General features: G+C 45.8%; 1 protein-coding gene across 1 annotated transcript in view; it reads right to left on the reverse strand.

Annotated features, from left to right (window-relative positions):
- The window catches only part of PRICKLE2 (prickle planar cell polarity protein 2), a 254,848-nt gene that overhangs the window by 226,332 nt on the left and 856 nt on the right, over positions 1-27,660 (reverse strand). The window contains exon 2 of the mRNA XM_083424929.1: positions 27,287-27,372. Coding sequence (XP_083281055.1) covers positions 27,287-27,372 — 86 coding nt within the window. The remainder of the gene's footprint in view (positions 1-27,286; positions 27,373-27,660) is intronic.

Genomic DNA, 27,660 nt, shown 5'->3' on the forward strand with positions numbered 1-27,660 from the left:
GTGACCCACAGCAGGGTTGTGTCTGTGTATGTGTGTATGTTAAAGGTTCTCTTGTTTATACTGAAAAACCAAAAGGAACTGAAACCAGTGGTGGGTGGGGACAGAGGCAAAATTAGAAAGAACAACACGTGTAAATGTAGCCAGCAAGGTACTTTCTGCACACATTCAAACATTCCCCTCTGTCCTCCATCTGTAAAAGCAAGAAGCATTATCAGAGTTCAAGGACCAATCCCAGCCATGCAAAATCAGTATGAAGAAAGGCCAGTGATGGATGTAGCCTGGGAGTGTTCAGAGGGCCAGCTAGAGAAGAGTAGAGGGCCACGTTTGAGGTTCCCTATTGCTCTCTCAAGATGTATTTCCCAATATACATAGAAACTAGGAATGTAAGAAAATCCCTCTTGCTGGCTGGACCCTCTCAAGCCAACCATTGGCCATGTAAATAATTTGTCAGGAGTGAGGTACTATTTCTGTAACCTGAAGCGTATGTAACCTGAAGCGTATGTAACCCGAGGTACCACTGTATAGACGTGGAAGCACATTGTTGTTAGCCATTTGAAAGCATTCTGTTTCAGCTGTGGGAAGAGGACAGAAAAGAGCACCAATATGAAGAAAACAGAGAACGCCTTCGAACAGAGGATTGTTCTCTGACAGCCTTTCAAAACAGAGGACACACAACCACCCTAGCATGAAGGCAATAGCCCTTCCTATCAGTTATCTCCAAACAACTGGTATTTAGCAGAAGATTACTTGGGAGTAATGAGGAATGCAGTCCTTGTGAATTGCTATAGGAAATGACCTAATCAGCACCTCTTGGACCAATGGGTAGACCAGCATATAGTGCCTACCAGATCTCATACTTCTGAATGTTGCAACACACTTCTCAACTGCTGAAATGATCAAAATACAGTGGTGCCCCGCAAGACGAATGCCTCGCAAGACGGAAAACCCGCAAGACGAAAGGGTTTTCCGTTTGCAGAGGCGCTTCGCAAGACGAATTTCCCTAAGGGCTTCCTTCGCAAGACGAAAAATGACGAAAAATTTTGAATTTTTTTTTGCTCCCAAACCCCTTTTCCTGAAGCGCTAAGCTGCTAAAAGCATTTTAGCAGCAAAACCACTAATCCCCCACCCCTTAAAAAGCCGTTTTTAGCCCTTAAAATGTCAATTGCGCTAATAGCGCTACTCCGTCAATGGGCTTGCTTCGCAAGACGAAAAAACTGCAAGACGAAAAGACTCCCGGAACGGATTCTTTTCGTCTTGCGAGGCACCACTGTATGTATTTTGAGGGGATTGAGGGGAAAGAACAGCAGCTTACTACACAGGCAGAACTGAATTATGGGTTTAAAAAATGAGAAGGTGATATGGGCTGGAAATAGATTCACCCATTCCTAAAATTGTTGTGCAGGCCTAATTTGTTTTCACTAAAATGCACATTTCAGTCTAACAGAGCAAAGGAAAAGAGCCGCAACACTGAATACATTCAAATTTAAATGTTTATGATAGGTTGTACATCATGATAATTCCAGGGGCATATGTATGTGTGTAGGTTGGGGCAGTGTGCTAAGCCCATAACACCTTTTTGTTGTTGTCGTGGGGGTGGGGAACAAGGATATTATTGCGTTCACATTTTCTCCTCCTATAAGTTTGACTTTTGAAAATGTGACATTTAGAGACAATGCAATTTCCCCCACTTTAAAGATAAAGCTTGGAACATAGATTTAATACAGCAGGAGCGCACGCTTGCAATAAAATGTTATAATGAATTCCGCATGTGGAGAGAAAGAAAAAGAGAATTATCCTGCACCTCAGCACTGCATTATTTCTAGGTAGCTGCTTGTTCTCTGTTGTGTAATTTTGAGGTTTAGAAGCACGAATCTTTTATGTGGTGGTAGCCTTTGAAATGCGAGTGATGACTCATAATTCTATGTATGGAGACAACCCAAGACATTTTGCAGCCTGAGGCAAAAGGCAAGATGGCGGTCCCTCACATTCCAGGTCCAAAACTAACTGGATTTCCATCTGAATGTTATTTCCACACTGGCAATGGGAGAGTGTCTTCCACAGCACCTGAGGGCACCACTGTTGCTTAGGCGGGGATATAGGGCAGGCCACAAGTGTCAAGACGAGAGTTGGGTACAGGTCAGCAATAACTCACAAGGCGCCAGTGAAGTTAACTCTTTATTCAAAGAAACAAAACAGCTAAAGCCTAGTAAGCACAGCAATTCTTCCCAGTAAATCTTGCCCCAATGGGGCAGTTGCAAGGACCGAAGGTTCCCGCCTTCCCACAGCTCCCTAAGTCTCCTCTTCACCTGGTCTGTCTTTGCTCCACCCTCTTCAGACCTCTGCGGGTTCTGGGAGACTGAAGGATGGGATCTGGAGAGCTTACCTGGCTTTTTCAACAGCCTGCCTGATTTCTGCCTCTTGGCCCTCCTCCTCTCCTCTGCCTCTGAATCTGGGCTGCTCTCTGCCACAGCCTCTTCCTGCTCACTAAACCCTGATGCCCCTTCAGCTTCCTCCTCCCAGTCTGCTCCCTCTTCTCCGTCTGACCACTCATTGTCATCCCAGCACCAATCCCCTGGCTCTGAGCCATCTTCCCTTGGGGGTTCCCCAGCTTATGCCTCCCACCACTTCTCAGCTTCCAGCCAGTCCATGACAACGGGGCACTTACTGCTCTGTCCTCCGACACCTTGCTTGCCATTGCTTCCCGCTTATAGTAGTTGCCATCTAAGGCAGTTGCATCCCTCTGCCTAATAGTTAGGCTGACCCTGTCTATGCATCTAGATTCAGGTAGGTAGCCATGCTGCTCCGACACAGTCGAAATAAATAAAAAAATTGTCCAGTGGCACCTTAGGGACCAACTAAGTTTGTTCTGGGTATAAGCTTTTGTGTGCATGCACACTTCTTCAGATACCTGTCTATGCATGTTTACTCAGAAACAAGTCTCACTGACCTCAGTGGCACTTGCTTTTAGGTAGGTTGGTACAGGCTTGCCATCAAAGACCTTCTACAGAAACCAAACGTTGCATTCTGGAGCCAAAATCTGTACAGTGGTACCTCGGGTTACATACACTTCAGGTTACAGACTCCGCTAACCCAGAAATAGTGCCTCGGGTTAAGAACTTTGCTTCAGGATGAGAACAGAAATCGTGCTCTGGTGGCGCGGCAGCAGCAGGAGGCCCCATTAGCTAAAGTGGTGCTTTAGGTTAAGAACAGTTTCAGGTTAAGAACGGACCTCCGGAACGAATTAAGTATGTAACCAGAGGTACCACTGTACTGCAAATGTTGGCCTGTTTGCATCAGATGGCGGGACTTTCTGTATACAGAGCATGTGCTCCATGTTGACCTATGGGCCTCTTGCCAACCAAATGGCTGGTAAAAAAAAAACCCATTGTTTTCTACAGCCATTCTCAGAAACCTCCAGGGCCTCATTTCCTTGGGGGCTAATCTATAGGAGGTTGCAGTGAATGAGGCCTGAGACAGAAACCATCACTTTCTTGGGGTACCACAATTAAGGACCAAAAACGGCCAAATAGAGAGACTACAGCATTTTCTTCCTTCATCCTCCAACCAGCAGGGAATCAGAGCATTCCCGCACTCTTGAAGGAATGTCACATTTTAAACGTTCACGTCACCTAAGGAACGCAGCAAACATCCTTGTCTGTTCTCCTTTTAGCAGAGCTCACAGAAGACTCATAAAGCCTGCCATTCCTGTGTACAAAGTAAACAGTTAAAATTCAGGAGGCAGAAATTAAAAGAAGACGAAGTGTGTGTGTGGGGGGGGACATATTGTGAATGCTCCCTGCGGTTACTGCTACCATGGATATTCTTCTTCTGACATTGTTTCAGAAAGAAACCAAATCATGTGTTCTCAAGTCGCCCTTTCAAAACGAAGCACAAAGCGGGGGAAATGTAAAAGGGGAAAAATTACACCTACATTCAGGCACAACGGTTTCTCAGGGGAGGGGGAAGGTGGCACTGCTGTTCTGTTGGGTGAAGGAAATTCTTTTATTAAGCTGATTGCTTGCTAATAGTAAGGGACTGTGGTGGGTTGGTGTGTCCTGAATGGGAGCTAATGACGAGGAAAATGTCTTCATGAATGTGCAATTTACCAGCTGAGGCCAGCCTTGCAGCTTTGGATTTGGACAGAGACCTAAAGAGGATTTAGCTGAATGAGAAGCGGGCTTGATGGCTACAGGGTCCCCGATGTTGCTTGTGAAATCTTGAAGTGGGGTCAGTAATTCTGGTGCCTGTTTTGGGGAGTCATCTACCTTCCAATAGGCTCTGCTTCTACATTATGAGCTGAAGGCAAAGCTCCTGTTCCACTAGCACAAGGGATGTGCACTAGTGAAACAAAACATTTCCCTCTTCTCCTCCACAGTTCTCTGTCACAGAGAATGCCATCTTCCAGATCACCACCTCTGCTGATCTTAACTTCTGAGAGCAGGCATAGGCAAACTTGGCCCTCCAGATGTTTTGGGACTACAACTCCCATCATCCCTGACCACTGGTCCTGTTAGCTAGGGATGATGGGAGTTGTAGTCCCAAAACATCTGGAGGGCCTAGTTTGCCTATGCCTGTTCTGAGAGAGTCTGTAGGGAAGGGGGCAGATATTTGGGGCCTAACTCATTTGTGGTTTTAAACATCTTCATCATCATGATAGATAGATAGATAGATAGATAGATGATATAGATATAGATATAGATATAGATATAGATATAGATATAGATATAGATATGGATATGGATATGGATATGGATATGGATATAGATATAGATATATAGATATATAGATATATAGATAGATATATCCTGGCTTTTTCCCTGATGGGAAAAACAAGATGAAAACAACAACCACTAAAAACATAGAGAAAACAATCATTAACAAACAATTAAACATTGATAGAATTAAAATGATATACCTATATAACATCTGTTTAAAACATAACAAGAATTATCATAAAAACAGCACAGCACCAGCCCTTTAATTAAGAGCAGACATTTCCAAAAGCCTGTTGTTGGACTTGCCAGGAAAAGCAGAGCAAGGAGGAAGCCCATCTAGCTTCCTTAGGGAGGGAGTTCCAAAGTCTGAAGGCCCTTTCTGACATCTCCACCCCGTGTGCCTGTGAGGGCGGCAGCATGAAGAGAAGGCCCTCTCCTGAAGTCCTCAAAACCCAGGCAGGTTAATGCAAGGGAATACGGTCTTTCAGATAGCTTGGACCTAAGCTGCGTAGGGTTTTATGGGTCATAACCAGCACTTTGAATTGTGCCCGGAAACAGACTGGCAGCCAGTGGAGCTGTTCTAACAAGGGATTCATCTGCTCCCTATAACCAGTTCCCGTCAGCAGTCTGGCTGCAGTTCTTTGAGCCAGCTGAAGTTTCAGAGCACTTTTCAAAGGTGGAGCATATTACAGGACTCGGAGCAGGATGCGACACAGGCATGTGTCACTGCGGTCAAATCAGGCATCTCAAGGAATGGCCACAGCTGGCGCACCAGCCTGAACTGTACAAATGCACCGCTGGCCACCGCAGAGAACTGCGCATCCAACGCTAATGTGAGCACCTTGAATTGGGCCTGGAAATAACCGGCAACTAGTATTTGATTCGTAATATATTTTATATATTACGGACAGACAGACAGGAGTGCCTGGTGTGCTCTGGTCCATGGGGGTCACGAAGAGTCGGACACGACTAAACGACTGAACAACAACAACAAAATATTTTATTGCCTTGATTTTCTGTTTTCGATTTGTAGCGATTTCCGCTTTGTGCATCGTTTGGAGATGCTTGTGAATCTAAAACGATGAAGACGTTTTCCGAGTCAATTATAAAGCCCAGTCCCAGTCAAAACGTGTGGTCCCTCGCAGAGCAAATTTGTGTTTCGAAAACTCGGCCCCTCTAAACCCAGCACGTGCCTCTGCTAAACCATCCCACCCACCCAAAAGTCCTAAAGCCGCCTTGCATTGCAGCAAGTGGGGTCGACGGACGAAGTGATTTGTGCAGGAACAGAGCGCTCCCTCCTCGCCTGCTGCTCTGGGACCCTTCCAAAGGCTTGGGAAGGGTATCTGAGTTGCAATCTGGCAGCCGTAAATCAGTGGTGCGCACATGGGGATATCTGTAACATCTTGCGCCACGGCTGGCAGATTTTCCTGCACTCACATTGTGGAACAGATCCTCTCTTTGCAAAATAAATTTTAAAAAGCAAATTTTTTTTTATTTATTTTTAAAAGCCTCCGTAATGTGACTTGCCTGTGGCTGGGCTTGAACATTTTAATCTTGCTCTTGGAGAGTTGCTAGGCAGTCTTTCATAAGTCACAGAGGCTTGGTGTCAAGAAACGGGAAGAAAGCAGGAGTGGGGTGGGGAGAGATCTTTGCTTGAGTTAATTGCTTGCAGCTGTGACTACACAGCCCCACTTTTGCTTACCAGCTGGTGTGTGTGTGTTGGAGGGAGGGATGTTAGGAAAGAACGTGGCCTTTTAAGCCCTTCCGAAGCTTATGCAGTAGTTGCATGTCATGGAAGTGATGTGTAGGAAAAGCCAGGCCAGGGTGGCCTGTCTCTCCTACTGGAGATGGCATATCTTGCCTTTGCTGACCAAGGGCTGGTGTAGCAATCGGAGATGCCCCCTCTCCAGAATTAGCTGCTAATGTATTTTTCCAGCAGCATCAAATACAGCGGTACCTCGGGTTAAGAACTTAATTCATTCCGGAGGTCCGTTCTTAACCTGAAACTGTTCTTAACCTGAGGTACCACTTTTGCTAATGGGGCCTCCTGCTGCCGCATCACCGCCAAAGCACGATTTCCGTTCTCATCCTGAAGCAAAGTTCTTAACCCAAGGTACTCTTTCTGGGTTTGCAGAGTCTGTAACCTGAAGCGTCTGTAACCCGAGGTACCACTGTATTAGAATAATGATTAATTGCATTTACACCCCACCTTTTTCTCCAAGGAGCTCAAGGGGGCTTACGTGGTTCTCCCCCCATTTAATCCGCACACCAACCCTGTGAGGTAGGTTAGGCTGAGAGGCCCAAGGTCACCCAGCGAGCTTCAGGGCTATATTTGAACCCTGGTCTCCCAGCTCCCAGACCAGTGCTATAACAACCTAATCATGCTGACTTTCACAGTGTTTTATACTAATTGTTACTTGCAATGGTGTGTTTGTGTGCGCTCATGCGCATATTCCTCTCTGAATTCCCTGTTTGCTTAAGAACTCAAAGGCACTGAAAGCATAGGAAGTTACTTTGCACCAAGTCAGATCATTGATCCATCTAGCTCTGTACTAAGCTTTCGGGCAGGAAGTCTCTGCCAGCTTCACTAGGAGATCATGTTGGGGGCTGAACCTGCATGCAAGGCAGATATGACCTATCGCCCTTTCTCCCCAGCTTCTGTTCTGCCAGCCTTGCTTCTCCCTTCCTCCTCTTGCCCACCTCCCAGACTCCCGCTTAAGCTCCATGTTTCTCTTTTGTTTTCCTAACAGGAAAACATTATCCGTCCGATCATTCGGCTGCAGAGTTTACTGGTGGTATGGGAAACCCACAGTGGACAGAAAACAAGAGATGTACGCTCATGGTGTGTCCTCGCACACACACACACACAGCCACACATCACTACTGCACAATGCCAGTGTAGCCAGAAATAAAGAACATCTCAGAGTCGAGAAGGAAGGAGACTGGGGATCTGCAGGTTTTTCCCCCCTTTGCTGGCAAAGCTTAGCAAAGAATCCCAGGCATCCAGTGGTGCCTGGTGCTCAGAGGGACTGGAAGTGTGGAACACAGGAAGACCCCCAATAGGTGAAGCCGGAGCCAATGACAAATAGAGCCAGACCCTGATTGGCTGCAGGAAGGCAAGCAGGTGAGGCCTGGATGAGGACAGATTGGGATAGGTGGAGAAGTGCTCCATTCACCCTGATGAACCGGCCTCCACAGCTCAGGGCTGGTGGAAGTCTGAGTCCAAGAACATCTGGAACATCTCCTAGATGTTCTCACTTGAAACATCTTTCCTTCTCCATTTACCTCACTCCCTATCCTTAATACTTTGTCTTCTCTTTTTCTTAAAAGGCCAGCCAGCAGGCGAGATCGTCTCTGTTTTCAATATTCCAAAAGGTTTTTCATAGACCCATAAAATGTCAAGCAGCAGATCTGCAGATGTCACTGACCACTGTTCCTGCGAGGCTGCGATCCCTGCTCATGCTTCTTGGCAAACAGTTCCGGCCCCGTTGGACTCGCTGCGACTGTCGCCTCATGGAACATGTTTAAGATTGGGATGAACAAAAACAAGCTCTATGTGAAAAATAAAACACTGAAGTATTTATGTCTTTACACCGCTCCTTGAAGACCACCAGATAAGACAGTGGCAGCTATTCATTATTGTTCTAACGCCACCTAGGGGGCCTGCTAGGCACTGCACCAACACAAAGGGTATTTCAGACGCCTTTCTCTTTTGGGGTAAATTGGGTGTGCAAATGTGGAAAATCCATATAGAATCATAGAACTGTAGAGCTGGAGGGAACCATAAGGGGCATCTAGTCTGACCCCCTGCAATGGAATCTTTTAGCCCAACATGGGGCTCAAACCTACAACCCTCAGATTAAGAGTTTCACGTTCCACTATAGCTATAGGTTTTCCTACGTCTTTAAAAAGTTGAATAGCAACTGCAGGAGTCTCTGATTTGAAGCAGGACCATGGTGATGGAGAAGGGAGTTTAACCTTGATCAAAATTGCTGTTTCCCCTATTAGCATCAGTTATCTTCACAATTCTTCCTGTGGATCAAATAGCAACTTTGGGAGAGTTTAAGAAGGAAAAATGGTGTGTGTGGGGGGGGGGGAATTAGCCTCCCTCCCACTAGCACTGCATTGCTGGCCCAACCCACAGATTCTATTAAATTGTTTAATATTGCATTCACAGATCTCCCAATTTGTGGTTAGTGGCACCCTAAGCTTTGAAAGGGGAACAGTATTGTTTCCATTTTACAGAAGGGGAATGTGGAGGGTTTAGAGGAGGGGTGATTAACCTGTGGCACTCCATGTGCTGCGAGTCTTCAGACCCTATCAGCTCCAGCCAACAAGGCCAATGGTCAAGGGTGAAGGGAGATGTGCTCCAAAAACATCTGGAGGACCGCATCTTAGGGTGGTGTAGTGACTCCAGACCAGAACTTGCATTTCAGTCCCCACAGTAAAGTCTTCAGAAATTGCATACTCAAGTCAAGTGACCTGGGCCCTGACATAACAAACTAATCAACACAGATTTCTGTGTGAGCCTATTGTGACTTTCCACATATCATTCTGGCAGACCCCTGGAATTTTGTATTGAGCAGAACAAATATACTATACAAGACACGCTGTTATTGTTTGGGCCTGAAAGTGCCTCTTCCCTGTAGCTCATTTATGGCCTCAGAAGCAGCCTTCACATGACACTTGGCTGAACTGAGCAGAGCTGTGTGAGAAGGGTCTCTCAAAATCCCCCCCCCTCCTCTTTGTGGACAGAGAAATTGGGAGACCATCTCAACAAATTTCTCCAACGGGAAGGGAAAATCTCTAACATTTTTTCAGGGGCAGGGCAGATGTGAAGACAGAGCACCTGCTCTGAACACAGGTTGGCTTTCTGGTGCCTCAAGTAGGTCACTCGGTAGAAGGCAGTTTGCTATGTTCCTATTCAAAGAATCGTACAGAGTTGTAGAATCGTACAGTTGATAAAGGACGATAAAGGACGATAAAGGAATATTTTTTGCCCAATGTGGGGCTCAAACCCCCGACCCTACTCTACTGAAAGAATAGCAGAGCCTCCTTCTTTTCTGTTGTTGCAAGAGGCAGCAGCATAGGCAACTGCGTTGGCAAGTTAGATGCCATGGTGCATTCTCCATTGAGCCCCAGTTCCAGTGTCATGCCAGGGCACTGTTGGGGAGGAAATAATCGGGGCCTCCTCATGAGAAAAATAGTGGAAGGTATTTTTTTTTTCTTATTTTGCAAAGCGGCCTTCTTTTATTAGTGGGGGTAAGGCTCTTCTGAGAGATTTTGGGTCAGGTCTACTAAGTTATTTATTGACAGGCTAGAACTTCAGGGGACGCGGGTGGCACTGAGGGTTAAACCACAGAGCCTAGTACTTGCCGATCAGAAGGTCGGCTGTTTGAATGCCCGCTACGGGGTGAGCTCCTGTTGTTCGGTCCCCGCTCCTGCCAACCTAGCAGTTCGAAAGCATGTCAAAGTGCAAGTAGATAAATAGATACCGCTCCAGTGGGAAGGTAAACAGTGTTTCCATGCGCTGCTCTGGTTCGCCAGAAGCGGCTTGGTCATATTGGCCACATGACCCGGAAATTGTATGCCGGCTCCCTCGGCCAATAAAGCAAGATGAGCGCTGCAACCCCAGAGTCGGTCACAACTGGACCTAATGGTCAGGGGTCCCTTTACCTTTACCTTACAACTTCAGGAGAGAACAACATCATGAGAAGGAAGTTTGCAGCTACCCAGCTTACTGCCTCTTATAATGAGTTGTTGCAGAAGAGGGATTGTGAGCAGAGGAGAGGTGTATCTAGGTCCAAGGTGACAACGTCAAGCTCCCTTGTTATTTTTGTTATTGCTCCCTTGTTATTTTTGCTATTGCCAGGAGGTGCAATGTTTTTGATGTAACCTTGCAGTGTCTACAGAAATGTCTATTGTTATAATGTTATATTTGCTATTATGATGTTTTATCCTGTTATTATGAAATTTTTGAGTTTGAGATGTGGCCCTGTTTTCTTTGTCGTAAGCCGCTTTGATCACGATTCTCTTCTGGAAAACCGGCATACAAATAAAATTATGAACAAATGAGGGAGTGAATATTTCGCAACATAAGCCCCGTGCATTTTTAGTGGGGTGGGGGTGGGGGGAAGGAGAAGGTAAATGGCTGCCCTCCAGTTGTTATTGGAATACAACTCCTCACAGCCTCAGCCAGCATGGTCACTGGGAGTTGGACCATCAATGCTGCGAGTTGGACCACCAACATCTAGAGAGCACCAGGTTGACTACCCCTTAGTGAGTTAAGGCATGGGGCAAGCAGGTGGGAGAAGGGTAAGATGTAATGACTTCCATTAGCAGGGATGGGGAATGACTTCCTGATGGAGGGCTTGACCCAAAAGCGGACAACCCTCTATAGGGCCACCCACCTGTCCATCACCTGATGTCATACGACATCAGCTGACTGAAACTTCAAGCCATGGCTGCAGATGAAGAACCAGGAGTGCTCTTTGAAGGAAAGGTGTGTGTGGTTCACCCTACGGTGGCCTGGAGGGACTAATCAGGGCCACAGGCCAGCAGTTCCAACCACTTTCCTGTATTGCTATCCCTTCCTCCATTTATGCCTCCAGGAAACCATCATCAGATCTAGAGTTTAGTCCTGTGAAGACTATTATTATAGGCACAGATAACTGGGTCAATGGGAAGAGATTCATCCTAAGAACAAGCACATATGTATATGTACTTTCCCTGTGCAGAGTGAAAATGCCACTTTAGCTCAGAAGCTGAACAGCGAGTGACAGAGCCTGGCATTCGGAGGCTGCAGCAGATCCTTGTCAGCCTGAAATGCCATTTCATGTCCTTCCGCAGCAAATTACAGACGCCTTCGGATAACCTGGCTCCCATATGCTGAGGGCAGGATGGAACAGGAAGTCACTCGATCTTCCTGTTCCTGCTACTCCTAATAGGTTTCCTTGCTGGTATTTAAAAAGGATGTTCAGAGACTGTGAGTAACAATATGGCTCTATCATCATTGGCAGTGCTCATTGTTCCTTTCTCTAGTCTGTGGATCCTCCTTGGATTAGATTTGCTGGATTTTATGTTCTGCTAATTCAGGAAGCCCTGGGCGGTTTACCAAGATCTAAACAATGCTGAATATTCAGGAAGGATTCAAGACCCCATTGTAATAGGCAGTGAATATGAATATATAGTATTGGTATATGCACACGCACACACCAAAAAAAAAAAAAAAAAAAAAACATGGGGTGAAAATAAGCATGCTACTTTCCTCATTTTGTTTTAGCAAATTTTATTGATTCAAACTGATTAATATATTCCCTTTTAAAGCCAAATGTCAATTGTTCTCCATCAGTGACAAAGGGAATGGCAAGCATTTTTGAGACAGAATTTTAATGGAAATACAGTGGTACCTCGGGTTAAGAACTTAATTCATTCCGGAGGTCTGTACTTAACCTGAAACTGTTCTTAACCTGAAGCATCACTTTAGCTAATGGGGCCTGCTGCTGCCTCTGCGCCGCCAGAGCACGATTTCTGTTCTCATCCTGAAGCAAAGTTCTTAACCTGAAGCACTATTTCTGAATTAGCGGAAATAGTCAGTGTTTATTCCTAGCTTGTTTATTCCTGGTCTGCAGGAGCCTGGCTCTCAGGTCAGCTGACGTTCTTCTACTTCTAGTCAGCCTGGTTCTTTTTCCTAAAGAAACAATGGCTTCTTCTCTCCCACAAATTCCTTGTCCGGCCCTCTCCTACTTTCCTCTTGGTGGGTTGTGGAACCATCACTGCATCTCCTCTATTAGTGGAAAAACAGTCGTGGGCGTCAATAAGGAAGTGAAATGTCTAAAGTTAACTGTGCAGAGATGCAACAGCAGGCTCTACTGTCCTCCAGCAAACCCATATTCCTGACAGATCTCCTTAAAATAAATGATGGGACATCTCTGTTGCCGAGGCCAGAGCAGGAATGGCAAATGTTCATTTACATTATAAAACAGGGTGCATGCAAGTTCAGACAACTTGTCACTGTTATCAGTTTGATCATAGACAGTAGGAAACTGGCCCATTTCCTCAAGTATGAAATGGGGGGGGGGGCGACATTTTGTTTAGTCTAGCAGGGAAGGGATAGATGACATCAGAACTGATCAGATTTGGGGTGGTCATTGCATGCCAATCAACGTGTTAATACACACAGTGTAAGCTGCCGGTCCCCCAAAACAACGTTTATTTTTTTGTTAAACCACATCCCAATATACAGAGCATGTGTAAACGACAGAACACCCCTTTGACATCCAATACAGACAAAGAATCCTATTCCCTAATTTAAGTACCAGGTGAAGCCCAAGGCACCAAATGTTTACTGGCGGCTGTCAACGTCATATTCTCGGCTCCAGCGCCCGTTACACCAGCTGTGGATTTGCACAATTGATCTGAAAAGTAATTCAATCAGGCAGCTTTTCAAAGCCCCTTTAAACCCTTGAAATGTAATCCAGAGTAACTTGTAAGAAGTCAAATATTTTAGACAGAGTCGCCTTGTATTTGCCAAGCACAAAAAGTGTACGCTACACCTGCTCCTTTGTCTCTTTCTCTCTCCCTCACACGCACACACACACAACACTTTAATAAATAATAAAATAAAATAAACCAGTCTCTGAGCCCTTGGTGGAAAAAATGCTATACATAAAAAAGAAAGTTGCCCACCACTTTTTTTAAAAAAATAAAGGCTATAGAAACCAAGCAACCGAGACAGGCCTCCTCCGTAACCAATCTCTGTGCCTTTAAGAATTGCCCAGTACTGGGAAACTCTAGGGAGGGGATGTAACTCAATGGAGTGCAAATCAGGCTTTGCCACCTCCTTGCAGAGTCCATTTCAAAGAGATATTGGTCACACTGTTGAAGAAGACCTCTACTGGACAGCAACAGCAGGTGAACCTCCCTTCTTACACAGGAAGTATTCAACATGGTTTTATTCCAGGGATCAGTTTTCTTTGGTTTTGCATTGATGGGCAAAGACATTTCTTCTCTCTCAGGCATTTATTTGAATGTTTTTCTTTCCAGCAGTTGGAAGTATATCCCTCCCTCCTTCTGCTTTGGCTGTCTGTGGTGGTGAGACCCATGTTAGGGAATGCAGTAGCATTTAAGGCTTGGGTATTGTATCATACTGCACTTTGCTTTGAATGATTTTGCACTCTGAATTTTAGCATTATTTGTAAGCTGCTTTTCAACTCTTGTGTAAAGTGACTGGATAATAATAATAATTCAGCAAAGCTTTCTCATTTAACAAAAAATTTGCTTAGGAAAGTGAAGCAAGGAACTATAGACTGAAGTGCCTGTGGCTGATTTTTATTGTTACTTTACGAATGTACCAGGGAAAGCTGCATTTCACTGAATATCAGGTATAAGGTAAAGGGACCTCTGACCATTAGGTCCAGTCGTGACTGACTCTGGGGTTGCGGCACTCATCTTGCTCTATGGGCCAAGGGAGCCGGCGTACAGCTTCCAGGTCATGTGGCCAGCATGACTAAGCCGCTTCTGGCGAACCAGAGCAGCACACGGAAACGCTGTTTACCTTCCCACTGGAGCTGTCCCTATTTATCTACTTGCACATGATGTGATTTTGAACTGCTAGGTTGGAAGGAGATCAGGTATAGTTCTGTCCTAATATTAGATACCACACCCCAACATCCCAGTTCACAACAAACTGCACTGAGCTCAGGCCGGCCCACCCATGAGGCAAGGTGAGGTGACTGCCTCAGGCAGCAAAATCCACAGGGACAGCAGATCACGATATCACTCTTAACCCTCCCACACACTTTTGGATCCTTACTCACCCCTTCTTCCCTGGCAGGGAGCAGGGTGCCAATTCATGGTTTGCCTCAGGTGTCAAAATATCTTGGGCCGGCCCTGACTGAGTTGCAACTATCCATTTGGACCATAGCCTCAATATGCTTCCCCCTATTTCAGCAGCAGAGGTTAAGGGCTCGAAACAGAAGTGCATTGCATTAGCCAACATCCAGGGGCCTCCTCTTAAGATTAAAAGCTGCTTTATAAATCAAATCCAGCAAAGCTGAGCAGACTGTTCCAAAGCATGTTACTCATGAGAGGAACGAAGTGCAAATGTGGGTGTGAAAAATTACAAAAATACTTGACGCATATGGGAGCAATAATTCAGGCAATTTTGGGTGTGTGTGTGTGTTTTCTTCCACAAGAAACAATTGCTTCATCATTCACTGTTATTCATTCCATTGCTACTGTGAACAGACACTTTTAACCCCCCTCTCTTTTTGCCCTTTGAAAATCTGTGCCAGTAGTCAAAGCAAAGACCAAAAATAAACCCAGTTAGCTGGGAGTCGGAATATTCCTGAATTTCTGCAAAGAAGAATTAGCACTTAAATGCTTCAGTTATTAATTGAATGTCTAAGAACGGGAGCATCTAAGACCCCAGCTCCTTTGTAGGGCCTGGACCACACATAAATCTTGGTGAGAGCAACGCAGCGAGTGGCCTTCTAGAGCCACGGTGGCAGAAAGAGTAATAACCACCACAAACAATGCTCTCACGCAGATACGAGCCATGCCACTGCCAGACAGGTCACAGAATAGTGTGCCAGAAATGGCCACACCGGTAGATCACAATGGGCAGAATAATAACTGAACGGTCTGTTCGTGCAGCGCTCGGGAAGACTGAATAAGTCGGCTAATTAAAATGAGGATTTCTGCATGAATTCAAAATGGTGTCCTTGCAATCCTGGATGTTGAGGTTTGAAAATGCTAAGAAGAGCCTTGCTGTATCAGACCAATCTAATCCCAGCACGCAATGGCCAACCAAATGCCTATGGCTGGGCTGGGGGACCTTGAACCCACAAGATGTTGCTACGCTACAACCTCCACCATCCATATCTTCTAAATCTGGCCCACGGATGGTCTGGGAATCAGCGTGTTTTTACATGAATAGAATGTGTGTTTTTATTTAAAATGCATCTCTGGGTTACTTGTGTGGCATAGGAATTCGTTCATTTTCCCCCCTTCAAAATATAGTCCGGCCCCCCACAAGGTCTGAGGGGCAGTGGACCGGCCCCCTGAAAAGTTTCCTGACCCCTGGTCAAAAGAAAGTTAGCTTTCTTAAGTGCTACACAGCAATATCCGATTTTTGATTTAGGTAACTTAAATCCATTGATATTCTGATTGTAACATTTGACATTTTATGTTTTTATATCCTGCTGGGAGCTGTCCGGAGTGGCTGGGAAAACCCAGCCAGATGGGCGGGGTATAAATGTAATCAGTGCTTTTTCCCTTAAATAATGTTTAGAGGTACTCTCATTTTTCTACTCATATTGAAATACTGCCCCTCAATGAGTCCAAACTTAGATTCACAAAATGTTTAGGGGTATGCGTACCCCTGCGTCCCCCAAGAAAAAAGCACTGAATATAACAACAACAACAACAATTTAGTAACTATGGCTGCAATCCTAACCATGTCTATTCAGAAGCAAGTCTCATTTAATTCAATGAGGGTTACTTCTATGTAAATAGAGTTTGGATTGCAGCCTAACCAACTAAGCATGCTGGATTGGACCTGAGAAGACAAGGGGAAAGTTGCATGACACGACAGGAGGCACCTGGTGTGGTGAATTCTTGACAGTCCAAGATGATGGGATGGCAGTGAGAGGCAGATCCCAGCGCTCCCTCCGCCAAGTGTGCAAGGACTCAGGAAAGCGGAGCTCTAATGTGATTGTTACACGTGCCAGTCAAGAGTCTTCCGCACTCTCACCCTGATATTTTAAGCTACTGCAAAAAAGGAAACATAACTATGGCAACAACATTTTCAGTCGGGAGAGTTTTAGAGGCAGCACCCTCCTCCCACACAAGAATGCAATAAAGATCCATGAGGTGCCTGCACACACATTGATCAGAAAATACCAGGCCCCAACCAGAATATTTTACAGCCTGCAACAAAAGGCAGTGGCGCATTTAACTTCAAATCATGTCCATCTGAATAGGCCATTTATTATCATCCTCAAAAGGCCTCAGGATGGCAAATGCAGCTTGCCTCATTCATCTCTAGCTAGTAACCATTTGTTGCCCTTAAAGGTTTAGATATTCATCCTAATTGCATTAGGGACAGGCTGTAAATTCCCTGCCCTATTCTCTCAGCAGACCACCGCTTTTTTCCCTGGGCCTTTTTTTTTGTGGAGAGAGGAGAGCATTATGCAAAAGGCACTCCTAATAGCCATTCAGCCACCCAGCTCCAATGACAGCTTTATTCAAGGCCCAAAGCTTGTTAACAAGCTGAATGGAAGGCAGATTAAGGCAAAGCAGATCTGATTAGAAAACAGCAACCTGACTCCCTAGGAGTTAGCAGGATTTCACTTGCGCACACAATGCCACCTTCTCCAAGTGCCACCACAGCTACTTCTACTCATCTGTTTAAAAGGGGGGGGGGGGAGAGAGAGAGAGAAGGACATCCCTGGGACTTTCCACAACATACGCAGATGAATATTTCAACACCGTTTGGATCTCAGCTGGTTTGCAGATGATTTTCTGTGTGGAAAATTCTCAGGTATTTAAAATAAGAAAGCACTTTGGTTAGCTATGAAATCTAAGCATCGCAAGTCAACTACTGTGGCGCGGACAGGTATTCAGATATTCTGACATGTACAAACACACTAAAGGAACATCTCCAGAGATTCAGAACAAGCTCAGAGAAATTAGGGGCAATTCCAAGTCATCTTTCTTTTCTTTTCAAATTATGGATTCAGCATGCCCAACAACAACAACAAATCTAACAGGAGCTTCAGCAACACCAACAATGACCACTAACCAGTCCAAACAAGAAGGAACTGCAACAGAATGTTGCAGTGAGAAGCATTACAAGTTTACGATTCCAGCTGCTATGCTCAATCCTCTCTCCAAGCCCATTTTTGTTGCCCCAGCGTTCCATGGCTACTGAGCATGCTCAGTCCTCATTAAATGCTTTCTGAGGCTCCCCCCTCCATTTAAAGTCTCACTCCCTATATTTATTTATATATTTGTATTTCTGCAAACTTTGCAGGTCCGCCAGCCTGCTTCTGTTCTTCGCTCTTGGGCCAGCTTGGTGCCATTCCAGCTACATAAGCAATGCCACACATAGCCTGGACATGAGAGGCATAGGAGGCATAACGTTAGCCTGGAGGTTTGCAAAAACATTGTGAGTGTCGCAGTTCAGAGCTATTGGAAGGGCCTATTGCTCAGAAATGGAGCATCTGCATTGAGGTACAGTCGTACCTTGGTTGCCTTGGTACTCGGACGTTTTGGATCCCGAACGCCACAATCCCAGGAGCGAGTGTTCCGGTTTGCGAACATTTTTTGGAAGCCAAACATCCGACGGTGCTTCCGCGGCTTCCGGTTGAGTGCAAGAAGCTCCTGCAGCCAATCGGAAGCCTGGCCTTGGCTTTCAAACTGTTCCAGGAGTCAAACGGATTCCTGGATCAGATTAAGTTTGACAACCAAGGTACCACTGTAGTAGGAACTCAATAACTGGCATTTCCCCTAAAACTGTCTCAAAGCTCGGAAAGAACTTGGCCCGAGACCCCAGAGAGCTTCTACGAGTCAAAACAAAACAGTTCTGGGAAATGGTCCATTTTTAGCACAGTGTTTGGGCTCCCTGATGGAACTATCTGAACCCCCATATTCAAGGGGTGTACCTAGGGGTCAGTGAGGTCACCCAAGGGGACGCCAAAATCACGCCTCTCCACTACAGTTTGGTTCCTCTGACAGTCTGGGGCACCAGTACATCTCCTTGCCAAGGGAGCCAGTGTGGTGTAGTGGTTAAGAGCAGTGGACTCGTAATCTGGTGAACCGGGTTCGCTTCCCTGCTCCTCCACATGCAGCTGCTGGGTGACCTTGGGCCAATCACACTTCTCTGAAGTCTCTCAGCCCCACTCACCTCACAGAGTGTTTGTTGTCGGGGAGGAAGGGAAAGGAGAATGTTAGCCACTTTGAGACTCCTTAGGGTAGTGATAAAGCGGGGTATCAAAACCAAATTCTTCAAGGGTACAAGGGAGCCTGAGTATGTCTCTGAGTGGGACTGCTAAAGAAATGGTTTGGTCTGGACTTACATACCTAAAATAAGGTTACCAGATTTTCCCCACAATGAATCCAGGGACACTTTTCAACTTCAATGGATTTTGTATGGGGACTGATTTGTAAATCTGGGGACTGTCCCCGGGAAATGAGGACGTCTGGTAACCTTAATAAGAGGTCATTTCCCATTGTGCTCCAAAGTCAGCAGCAAGTGCCCACTTAAGAATACCATTTATGCTCAGCAAAATATCATTGAAGGGTACCCTCTACCCCACAAAGCTTAAGGCCAAGTGTTTTATGGAAGCTTTCCCAATATACATACAGTCGTACCTCGGTTTTCGAACAGCTTAGTTCTCAAACGTTTTGGCTCCCGAACACCACAAACCCGGAAGTGACTGTTCCAGTTTGCGAACTATTTTTGCAAGCCGAATGTCCGACGGGGCTTTCCCAATATATATACAGTGGTACCTCGGGTTACACAGGCTTCAGGTTACATACGCTTCAGGTTACAGACTCTGCTAACCCAGAAATAGTACCTCGGGTTAAGAACTTTGCTTCAGGATGAGAACAGAAATCATGCTCCGGCGGCACGGCAGGCCCCATTAGCTAAAGTGGTGCTTCAGGTTAAGAACTGTTTCAGGTTAAGAACAGACCTCCGGAACGAATTAAGTATTTAACCCGAGGTAACACTGTACTTCCAAGGTATGACTGTATTTTGTATTTAATCCCATTTAAGATTGGGGGTTTAGTATGTTTTATGTTTCAGTCTTGGGCTCTGATGTATAATTAGAGGGCCCTATATCTTTTGTAAGGCCCGCAACATGTCCCCTCTTTCTGTCAACATCAGTATTATGACAGGAGATGGGTGGCTCCAGCCCCTCTCCCATCTTCCCTCCTCTCCACCCTATTAAAAGCCAGCTTTTGGAAGATAGGCAGGCCAGTGGGATCTCCTACCAAACAGCAGGGAGGGAGAAGAGGTGGTTGCCGGCACAGACACAGAGGAGGAAGGGGCAATGATGGCAGGGGTGGGGGAAAAGGGAGGAGCCACCATTGACGAGGGGGTGCTGATAGGCCTCCGGGGCAACTTCCTGCTGGTGCCAATTGGCTAGAATATAACATGGTCTCTTCTCTCCCCCCCCCCCCCCCGGTCACTTGTATGGATAATTGCTCTAATTGAAACTGTACTTTCAGGAGAATGTTTCTGAAAGCAATTTAAGGAAAGGACAGATTGTAAAACAGGCCACATCCTGTAAATTAAAATAACGAACTAGAAGTACGGTGCAAATTAGCTCTTAAAGGGAGAGGAATGAAATCACATAAAATGAAATGTGTGTCTCTGAAGAGAACATTTGGAATTACATTTTCCTTTTTCCCTTTTTAAGTGATGCGTCCTACAGAGGAGGAAGAGAGAAAGATAGATCCAGGAATATTTTTCAATCGTCAGTCAAGACATTCTCCTCCTTTCACGAAGGACTTTTAACCATTCCCTTTGATCTCCTAGCCACAGCAATTTTTGCCCGGGTTAATAAAACGGCAGCACAGATCATGGCGAAAAAGAAATCATGGCTAATTAGGAAGCATAAGGTTCCACATAATGATAATAAATGCACAACGCTTGCATCAGCAATTGGGACAATTTGCTTTCTGAATGTATCACAGGCTTAGAACTCTAGCCTCCCCGAGGTATCTTGTAAATTCCCATCTTTGAAGCCCCAAGTCCAATTTACATTTAACAGCAAAAACTGTACAGTTAAAAGATTACGAGAAAGAAGCTTAAGAACCCCAGTGGTTAATTGATCTAGCCTTGTTTCCTTAAGCTGTACATTCCCTTGAAACCTATTGTTTTCTTTTAGCTTTATCAAGCATTTTAATGTGGCTGAAACAGGCTTGTAGCTTTTTCCTCTGTGTACAAAGTCACAAAAGCCAAATTATTCGGGGCTGTTCTGAACACCAGAACAGGCTGTGAAGAACTCCCCCCAAAAAAATCTTTTCAGGCAAGGTAAGTGAGCAAGATGGCAAATTATAGATTAGATGCACAGAAAGTATAACGCCATTCACACTGGAATAACTAGCCTCCAATGGGGGCAAATAATCCCAACATCAGATTTCCTTCAGCACATATATTTCTAAGGGTAAACGAGAGTGTAATTGCTCAATAAATAAATAAGTAAAGAACTTGATTCTGACTAAGGCTGCCTTCTTTGGCCCAAAGGCAGCGTTCAACCTTGGCCAACCCGCTAAAGTCCACATGCTGGGAGTGGCCACCCACCCGCAGTCTGCCTCTCCTCCTTAGTTGATTAGGAAAATTTGCTGGGGGCATTCAATCAGGCCTCCAGGCCATGAGTTAGTCATCCTAAGAACATAAGAGGAGCCCTGCTGGGTCAGGCCAATGGCTCATCTAGTCCAGCATTCTGTTCTCACAGTCAGTCAGGTGCCCATGACAGAAGTAAATAAACAGGGAATCCGCAAAGAGTGTCCCTATCTGCTCTAGCGAGCCAGCAGGACCACAAAAGCAGGTCCCCATCCTCTTTACTGGGGAGAAGGGGGTGTCCCCTGCAGAGATGCTGGGTTTTGGGGTGTCCCAAAGGTCTCTGGAGCCCAGTGTAATACAGTGGTACCTCTGGTTAAATACTTAATTCATACCGGAGGTCTGTTCTTAACCTGAAACTGTTCTTAACCTGAAGCACCACTTTAGCTAATGGGGCCTCCTGCTGCCGCTGCGCCGCCAGAGCACGATTTCTGTTCTTATCCTGAAGCAAAGTTCTTAACCTGAAGCACTATTTCTGGGTTAGCGGAGTCAGTAACCTGAAGCGTATGTAACCTGAAGTGTATGTAACCTGAGGTACCACTGTATAGGAGATGATGTTCTGCCTCTTCCTCCTTAGGAGAGGGTCACGGGAAAAACTTTTTTTTCAAAAAATTTATTGATTTTCCAAAATTTATAAACAAACAAACATAAATCCTAACTGTAATTATTCCACTCTTAATAACATTGTTAAGTGACTTCCTCGAATCCCCCTGGCTGAATTTCAATGTATATCATTGTAACAGTTTTCCAAAACAAATTTCTCATAAAATTTACTTAATCAATTAACATCTTTCAGGCATAACCTGAACCAAACGTAACAATAGGTATGACAGTGGTACCTCGGGTTAAGTACTTAATTCATACCGGAGGTCTGTTCTTAACCTGAAGCACCACTTTAGCTAATGGGGCCTCCTGCTGCCGCCGCGCCGCCAGAGCACGATTTCTGTTCTCATCCTGAAGCAAAGTTCTTAACCTGAAGCACTATTTCTGGGTTAGCGGAGTCAGTAACCTGAAGCATATGTAACCTGATGCGTCTGTAACCCGAGGTACAGTGGTAAATGAGATTGCCTGGCAAAAGCAAGCTCATGCCTCTCATTGAGTTTGTGTATATGCTTAAGGTACATATGTAAGATGTGGCTCTTGGTCATCTTGGATGAAAGAGATGAAGCTCAGTTGGGTGATGGCGCTTGGTATAACAAGGCATTGGGTTGGTTCATTAATATAGTTAAAGAAAGGGCATCTTGGAAGGTCCCCTTCCTCATTTAGCCCCCCACAAGATTAGGCTGGGAGAGGCAGTGGCTGGCCTCCAAGGTTACCTGGAGAGTGGGTGGTTTGAACCCTGATCTCCCGCAGTTCATGGCTGAGTGGGGATTTGAAACCTGGTCTCCCAGTGAGCTTTATGGCTGAGTGTGGATTACTTTACCCTGTATCTTGTGTCGGAGATACATACAGATTGTTATGCGTGGCACACAGCAATCCTAGAGCCATAGAATTGTAGAGCTGGAACAGACCCCTGTCATCTAGTCCATCCCCTGCAAAGCAGGAATCACAGCTGAAGAATTCCTGGCAGATGGCCATCCGACATTTGCTTAAAAACTTCCACTGTAAGAGCATCAAGCACCTTCAGTGACAATCAGCAGGAATGGAGTAGGTCGAAGTTGTCTGAAAGGGTCCAACATGCACAACTGGACTCCATGACTATCATATACAGTGGTACCTCTGGTTTCGAACGGGATCCGTTCCGGAGCCCCGTTCACAACATGAACAGAATGCAACCCGCGTGTGCGTGCGTCATGATTCGCCGCTTCTGTGCATGCGTGTGACGTCATTTTGAGCGTCTGCGCATGCACGAGCGGCGAAACCCGGAAGTAACCCTTTCCAGTACTTTAGGGTCACCGCAGGATGCAACCTGAAAAGACGTAACCTGAACCGAACGTAACAAGAAGTATGACTGTATGGGCAAGCAAGACTTTGGAACTAGTCCACAGTATGGGGAACAGCTGTCAAGTTTTGCTCCTAATTCCACTTCACCTCTAACATTTGGAATATATCTCCATAATTATGCCTGACGGAAAGCACGGCTGCCTGAATCCATCCTGCGAGGGTGCAATTCCTGTGATCATGACTAAGGTAAAGGTAAAGGACGCCCAACAGTTAAGTCCAGTAGCAGAAGACTCTGGGGTTGCGGCGCTCATCTTGCTTTACTGGTCGAGGAAGCTGACGTTTGTCCGCAGACAGTTTCCGGGTCATGTGGCCAGCATGACTAAGTCGCTTCTGGCGAACCAGAGCAGTGCACAGAAATGCCATTTACCTTCCCACCAGAGCGGTACCTATTTATCTACAGTGGTACCTCAGGTTAAGAACTTAATTCGTTCTGGAGGTCCGTTCTTAACCTGAAACTGTTCTTAACCTGAAGCACCACTTTAGCTAACGTCGCCACGCGATTTCTGTTCTCATCCTGAAGCAAAGTTCTTAATCCGAGGTACTATTTCTGGGTTAGTGGAGTCTGTAACCCGAAGCGTCTGTAACCTGAAGCGTCTGTAACCCTAGGTACCACTGTACTTGTATTCTGACGTGCTTTCGAACTATAATGGCTCCTCCATCTAAGCAGGGCTTGCAGCCAGCAGTAGAAAATGTCCTGTTACAGCAAACTGCAAATGCACCCACTCAACCCACGGTGAATCATTTAATGAGACAGGCTGTACCATGGGGTTGCAGGAGTTTCTCACCCTACGGTAAGGCGATTGCAAGACGTTCTTGCACAGAAACATGCAGATCTTGCAAAAAGATGCGAGGGCTGAGCTGCAGGCAGCTGTCAGAGGTGAGTCAGAGTTAAAGGACCGAAGCAGAGTCAGGAAGAAGTTATTCATGCAAGAAGCCTTCGTGTCCAAAAGGGCCCAGTGGGGTGGGGAGTTGAAAATACTTCACTGATAAGATGTCCCAAGCTCTGGTTCTGATGGCTCACCACACAAAGGTGCCACACAAAACCAATGGCTCATCATGTGAAATGTTTATGTACAGTACTGTTTTTCAAAATGGGTTTTATAAATGTAGAGTGTATGACCACCTCTCAAAGAAAACAGTAGTAATAAATCAGCTTGCGGATAATTGCACGATGCCTTATGGTTTTCAATAATATACTTGCTTATGCAACATCATACAATAAACTAAATTAAAACCATCCAATGGTTCCTGGCTCTATAGCCCAAGTCAGTAGAGCATGAGACTCTAAATCTAAAAGTTGTGGGCTCAAGCCCCACGTTGGGCAAAAGATTACGGCATTACAGGGGGTTGGACCAGATGGCAATTGTGGTCCTTTCAAATATTTGAGTCCCTAAATTTTTTTGTACCCCAGGCAATTGCCCTGTTAGGCCTCTCCCCCCCCACACACACACTATGCATCTGGGTAGGAATAATAATAATAATAATAATAATAATAATAATAATAATAATTTATTATTTATAGCCCAGCCCACTCTGGGCGGCTTCCAACAAAATATTAAAATACAATAGTGCGTCAAACATTAAAAGCCTCCCTAAACAGGGCTGCCTTCAGATGTCTTCTAAAAGTCTGGTAGTTGTTTTTCTCTTTGACATCTGGTGGGAGGGCGTTCCACAGGGCGGGTGCCACTACCGAGAAGGCCCTCTGCCTGGTTCCCTGTGACAAAAGCTGTTGTTGCCATCTTACAGTTCTGGGTCACAGTTAAGGAAAAGGCAACCGTGGTCAGAATCCTTAAGGTATATGACGAGGTAGCCATCATCAGTGGCGTAGCGTGGGTTGTCAGCACCCGGGGCAAGGCAAGTAATTTGCGCCCCCCCCCCCCGCTGCACTGTCCCTCCCCCAGATAGTCCCTCGCTCTCTCTCCGCACCGCACCGCACCGCACGCCTGGCACCCTCCCCTCCACAGTGGGCGGCGACCCGGCGGCTCGGATTGGATTCGCACAGCCAGCACTGCAGTGAGAGAGAGTGAGTGAGCCAGGTAGGGGCAGAGAGCTGCGAGTGCGAGCGCGCCGCCCCCCAGATGTTGCGCCCGGTGCAGCCGGCCCCCCTGCACCCCCCACGCTACGCCACTGGCCATCATGGTTCTCTCCAGATGTTGGACTTCATCTCTCATCAGTCCTGACTATTAATTTATCTAGTTCAAACACATCTCAGGCAGGCAGGGTCACCAGCTTGGGGAAGGCTGGTGTATTCTTATTGACCTTTGTGAATTTATATGGTGCTTGATTGCCAAAGTTTACAAGTATAAAAACCAAGTGCAAAACAATGTAAAAGCATGTAAATAAAAATGTCCAGTCAAACCATTTCATTGAAATATTAAAATAAGCATCCATGTTATTTAAAAATACAGTAAAGCAAGCACATTTGAACAGCGCAACAGTGAAGCACTCTCAGCGGATCCGGAAAGTCTGTAGCAGAGTCCAGAACTGCACTTGTGCTTTGAGAGGACCACTGCTTTTCCCAGCAGATGAAGAGAAAAGAAAGCTCACCTGGCAACTGTAGCCACAGCGGTTTTAGGAGTTCACTTTCCTCTCAAGTGGCCACAGAGGGGTTCACACGTTGTATTCAGCAGGTGTCCAGCCTCTGTACACAATAACTGAGCTGTCCAAATCAACAAGTGTACCCTCCTCCCAGAAGCAGATTTAGGGGAGTGTGAATTGATGCTTTTGAATGATGGTGCTGGAGGAGACTCTTGAGAGTCCCATGGACTGCAAGAAGATCAAACCTCTCCATTCTGAAGGAAATCAGCCCTGAGTGCTCACTGGAAGGACAGATCCTGAAGCTGAGCTCCAATACTTTGGCCACCTCATGAGAAGAGAAGACTCCCTGGAAAAGACCCTGATGTTGGGAAAGATGGAGGGCACAAGGAGAAGGGGACGACAGAGGACAAGATGGTTGGACAGTGTTGTCAAAGCTACCAGCATGAGTTTGACCAAACTGCGGGAGGCAGTGGAAGACAGGAGTGCCTGGCGTGCTCTGGTCCATGGGGTCACGAAGAGTCGGACATGACTAAACGACTAAACAACAACAACCAGTTCAGTCACACTGGGCACAGAGCCTTGGGGGTGCCACAAGGGGCACCACAACTATGATGCAGAATGGAAGGGGGAGAGGCAGGGGGGCGAATTTTACTTCTACATACGTAGAGACAGCTTGCATCTGTGTGAACTCTTTCTCTTTCTTTCTTTCTTTCTTTCTTTCTTTCTTTTTAAATGTATTTTTATTAAAGAATTTCTTGGTTTACAGTTCCAGTGCCCTCTTCAGCACTCATTTTATTTTTACTGGCTAATTTTGCTTGTCTATCCCTCCTCTCCTCCAAGGAGCTCAAGGTAGCATCCCTGGCTCTCCCCGCTCTCCATATTGTTCTCACAACAACCCTGTGAGGTAGGTGAGGCTGAGAGATAGGGACTGATCTCCAAGGTCAGTGAATTTCATGGCTGAGTGGAGAGTTGAACCCTAGTCTCCCAAGTCCTAAATACAGCACCCTAACCACTACACCACACTATCGCTAGGAAGACAATACATCACTAATGCAAGGAAATTTTTTGTTTATGGTTAAGTCAGGTAACCATCTTCAGACTGCGACAAAATATAGACCTCAAGGCTTCAACAGCCTACCAGTTTTTCTGTAACAACCTCCCCCCAACCAATTCTCAACTTCTGCTTTGTAGAGCATCTAGCTTGAAGACGATTTCTGGAAAATTCAAAAGACTGCACACTCTTTAGTGACATTTTGGTTAGCACAGCCCGACTGTGGATTTCGGAGTTGTTGCTTTTCTTAAAATCAAATGCATCTGTCAGTACATCAAAACCTACAAACAAAGGGCAGGTCCTGCTCACAAATGAAGCACGCAGAGAAAAGCCACCCAATGTTGTTTGTCAAAACTGAAGCAGGAGTAATAATTATGGAACTTTGTGTGAGACCTGGGGCAGATAATGCCACAGAGAACGATTGCGGGAAAGGATGATCACAAGCCGGAAAGAAGTCTTGAACAAACCCAACAGAACAACACACCAATATGACAGGGAGGAATCCAACAACACCAACCACCAAGTTTTATTATACGCCCAGAGATCACATTTAAAGCACATAAACACACACAGGGCGTAAGGCTTTCCAGCGAGCTTGCACTCTGCCTCTCATTGTTTTCACAACTCCTTGGGGACTGTGTTTGAGTATGAGTGTGTGTGTGTGTGTGTGAAACGTCTCCTTACCTCCATTTATGAAGCGCAAAGCCCGGACACTGGTCACCGCAGTTGTTGCAAGGCCGCTCTCGTTCCAGCTCACCCAAGGCGGTCAACTTCATTGAAGAAAAAGAAGGAACCCCATGAATACAAACAATTTGCTCTGTGTCTCCCTCTCCCACCTCCCTGGCAAGAATGGCGGGGGGGGGGGGGACAGACCCAACCTTGTTAAAGACGCACCAGCTGATTGCTCGCCCATTGATAAAATGAGGAGTAGATCTGTTTGCAAACATTTTTTTTTTAATTATCTAAAGACAAATTTAATAAATCGCTCCATCGGGAAACGGCATCTCCCTCCACGGAAGAGGAGCGCTGGATGGTGGAAGCAGATGATTAGCATCTGA

The sequence above is a fragment of the Podarcis tiliguerta genome (genome assembly GCF_965153285.1).
Source record: "Podarcis tiliguerta genome assembly, chromosome: 2".
Classification (NCBI taxonomy): domain Eukaryota; kingdom Metazoa; phylum Chordata; class Lepidosauria; order Squamata; family Lacertidae; genus Podarcis; species Podarcis tiliguerta.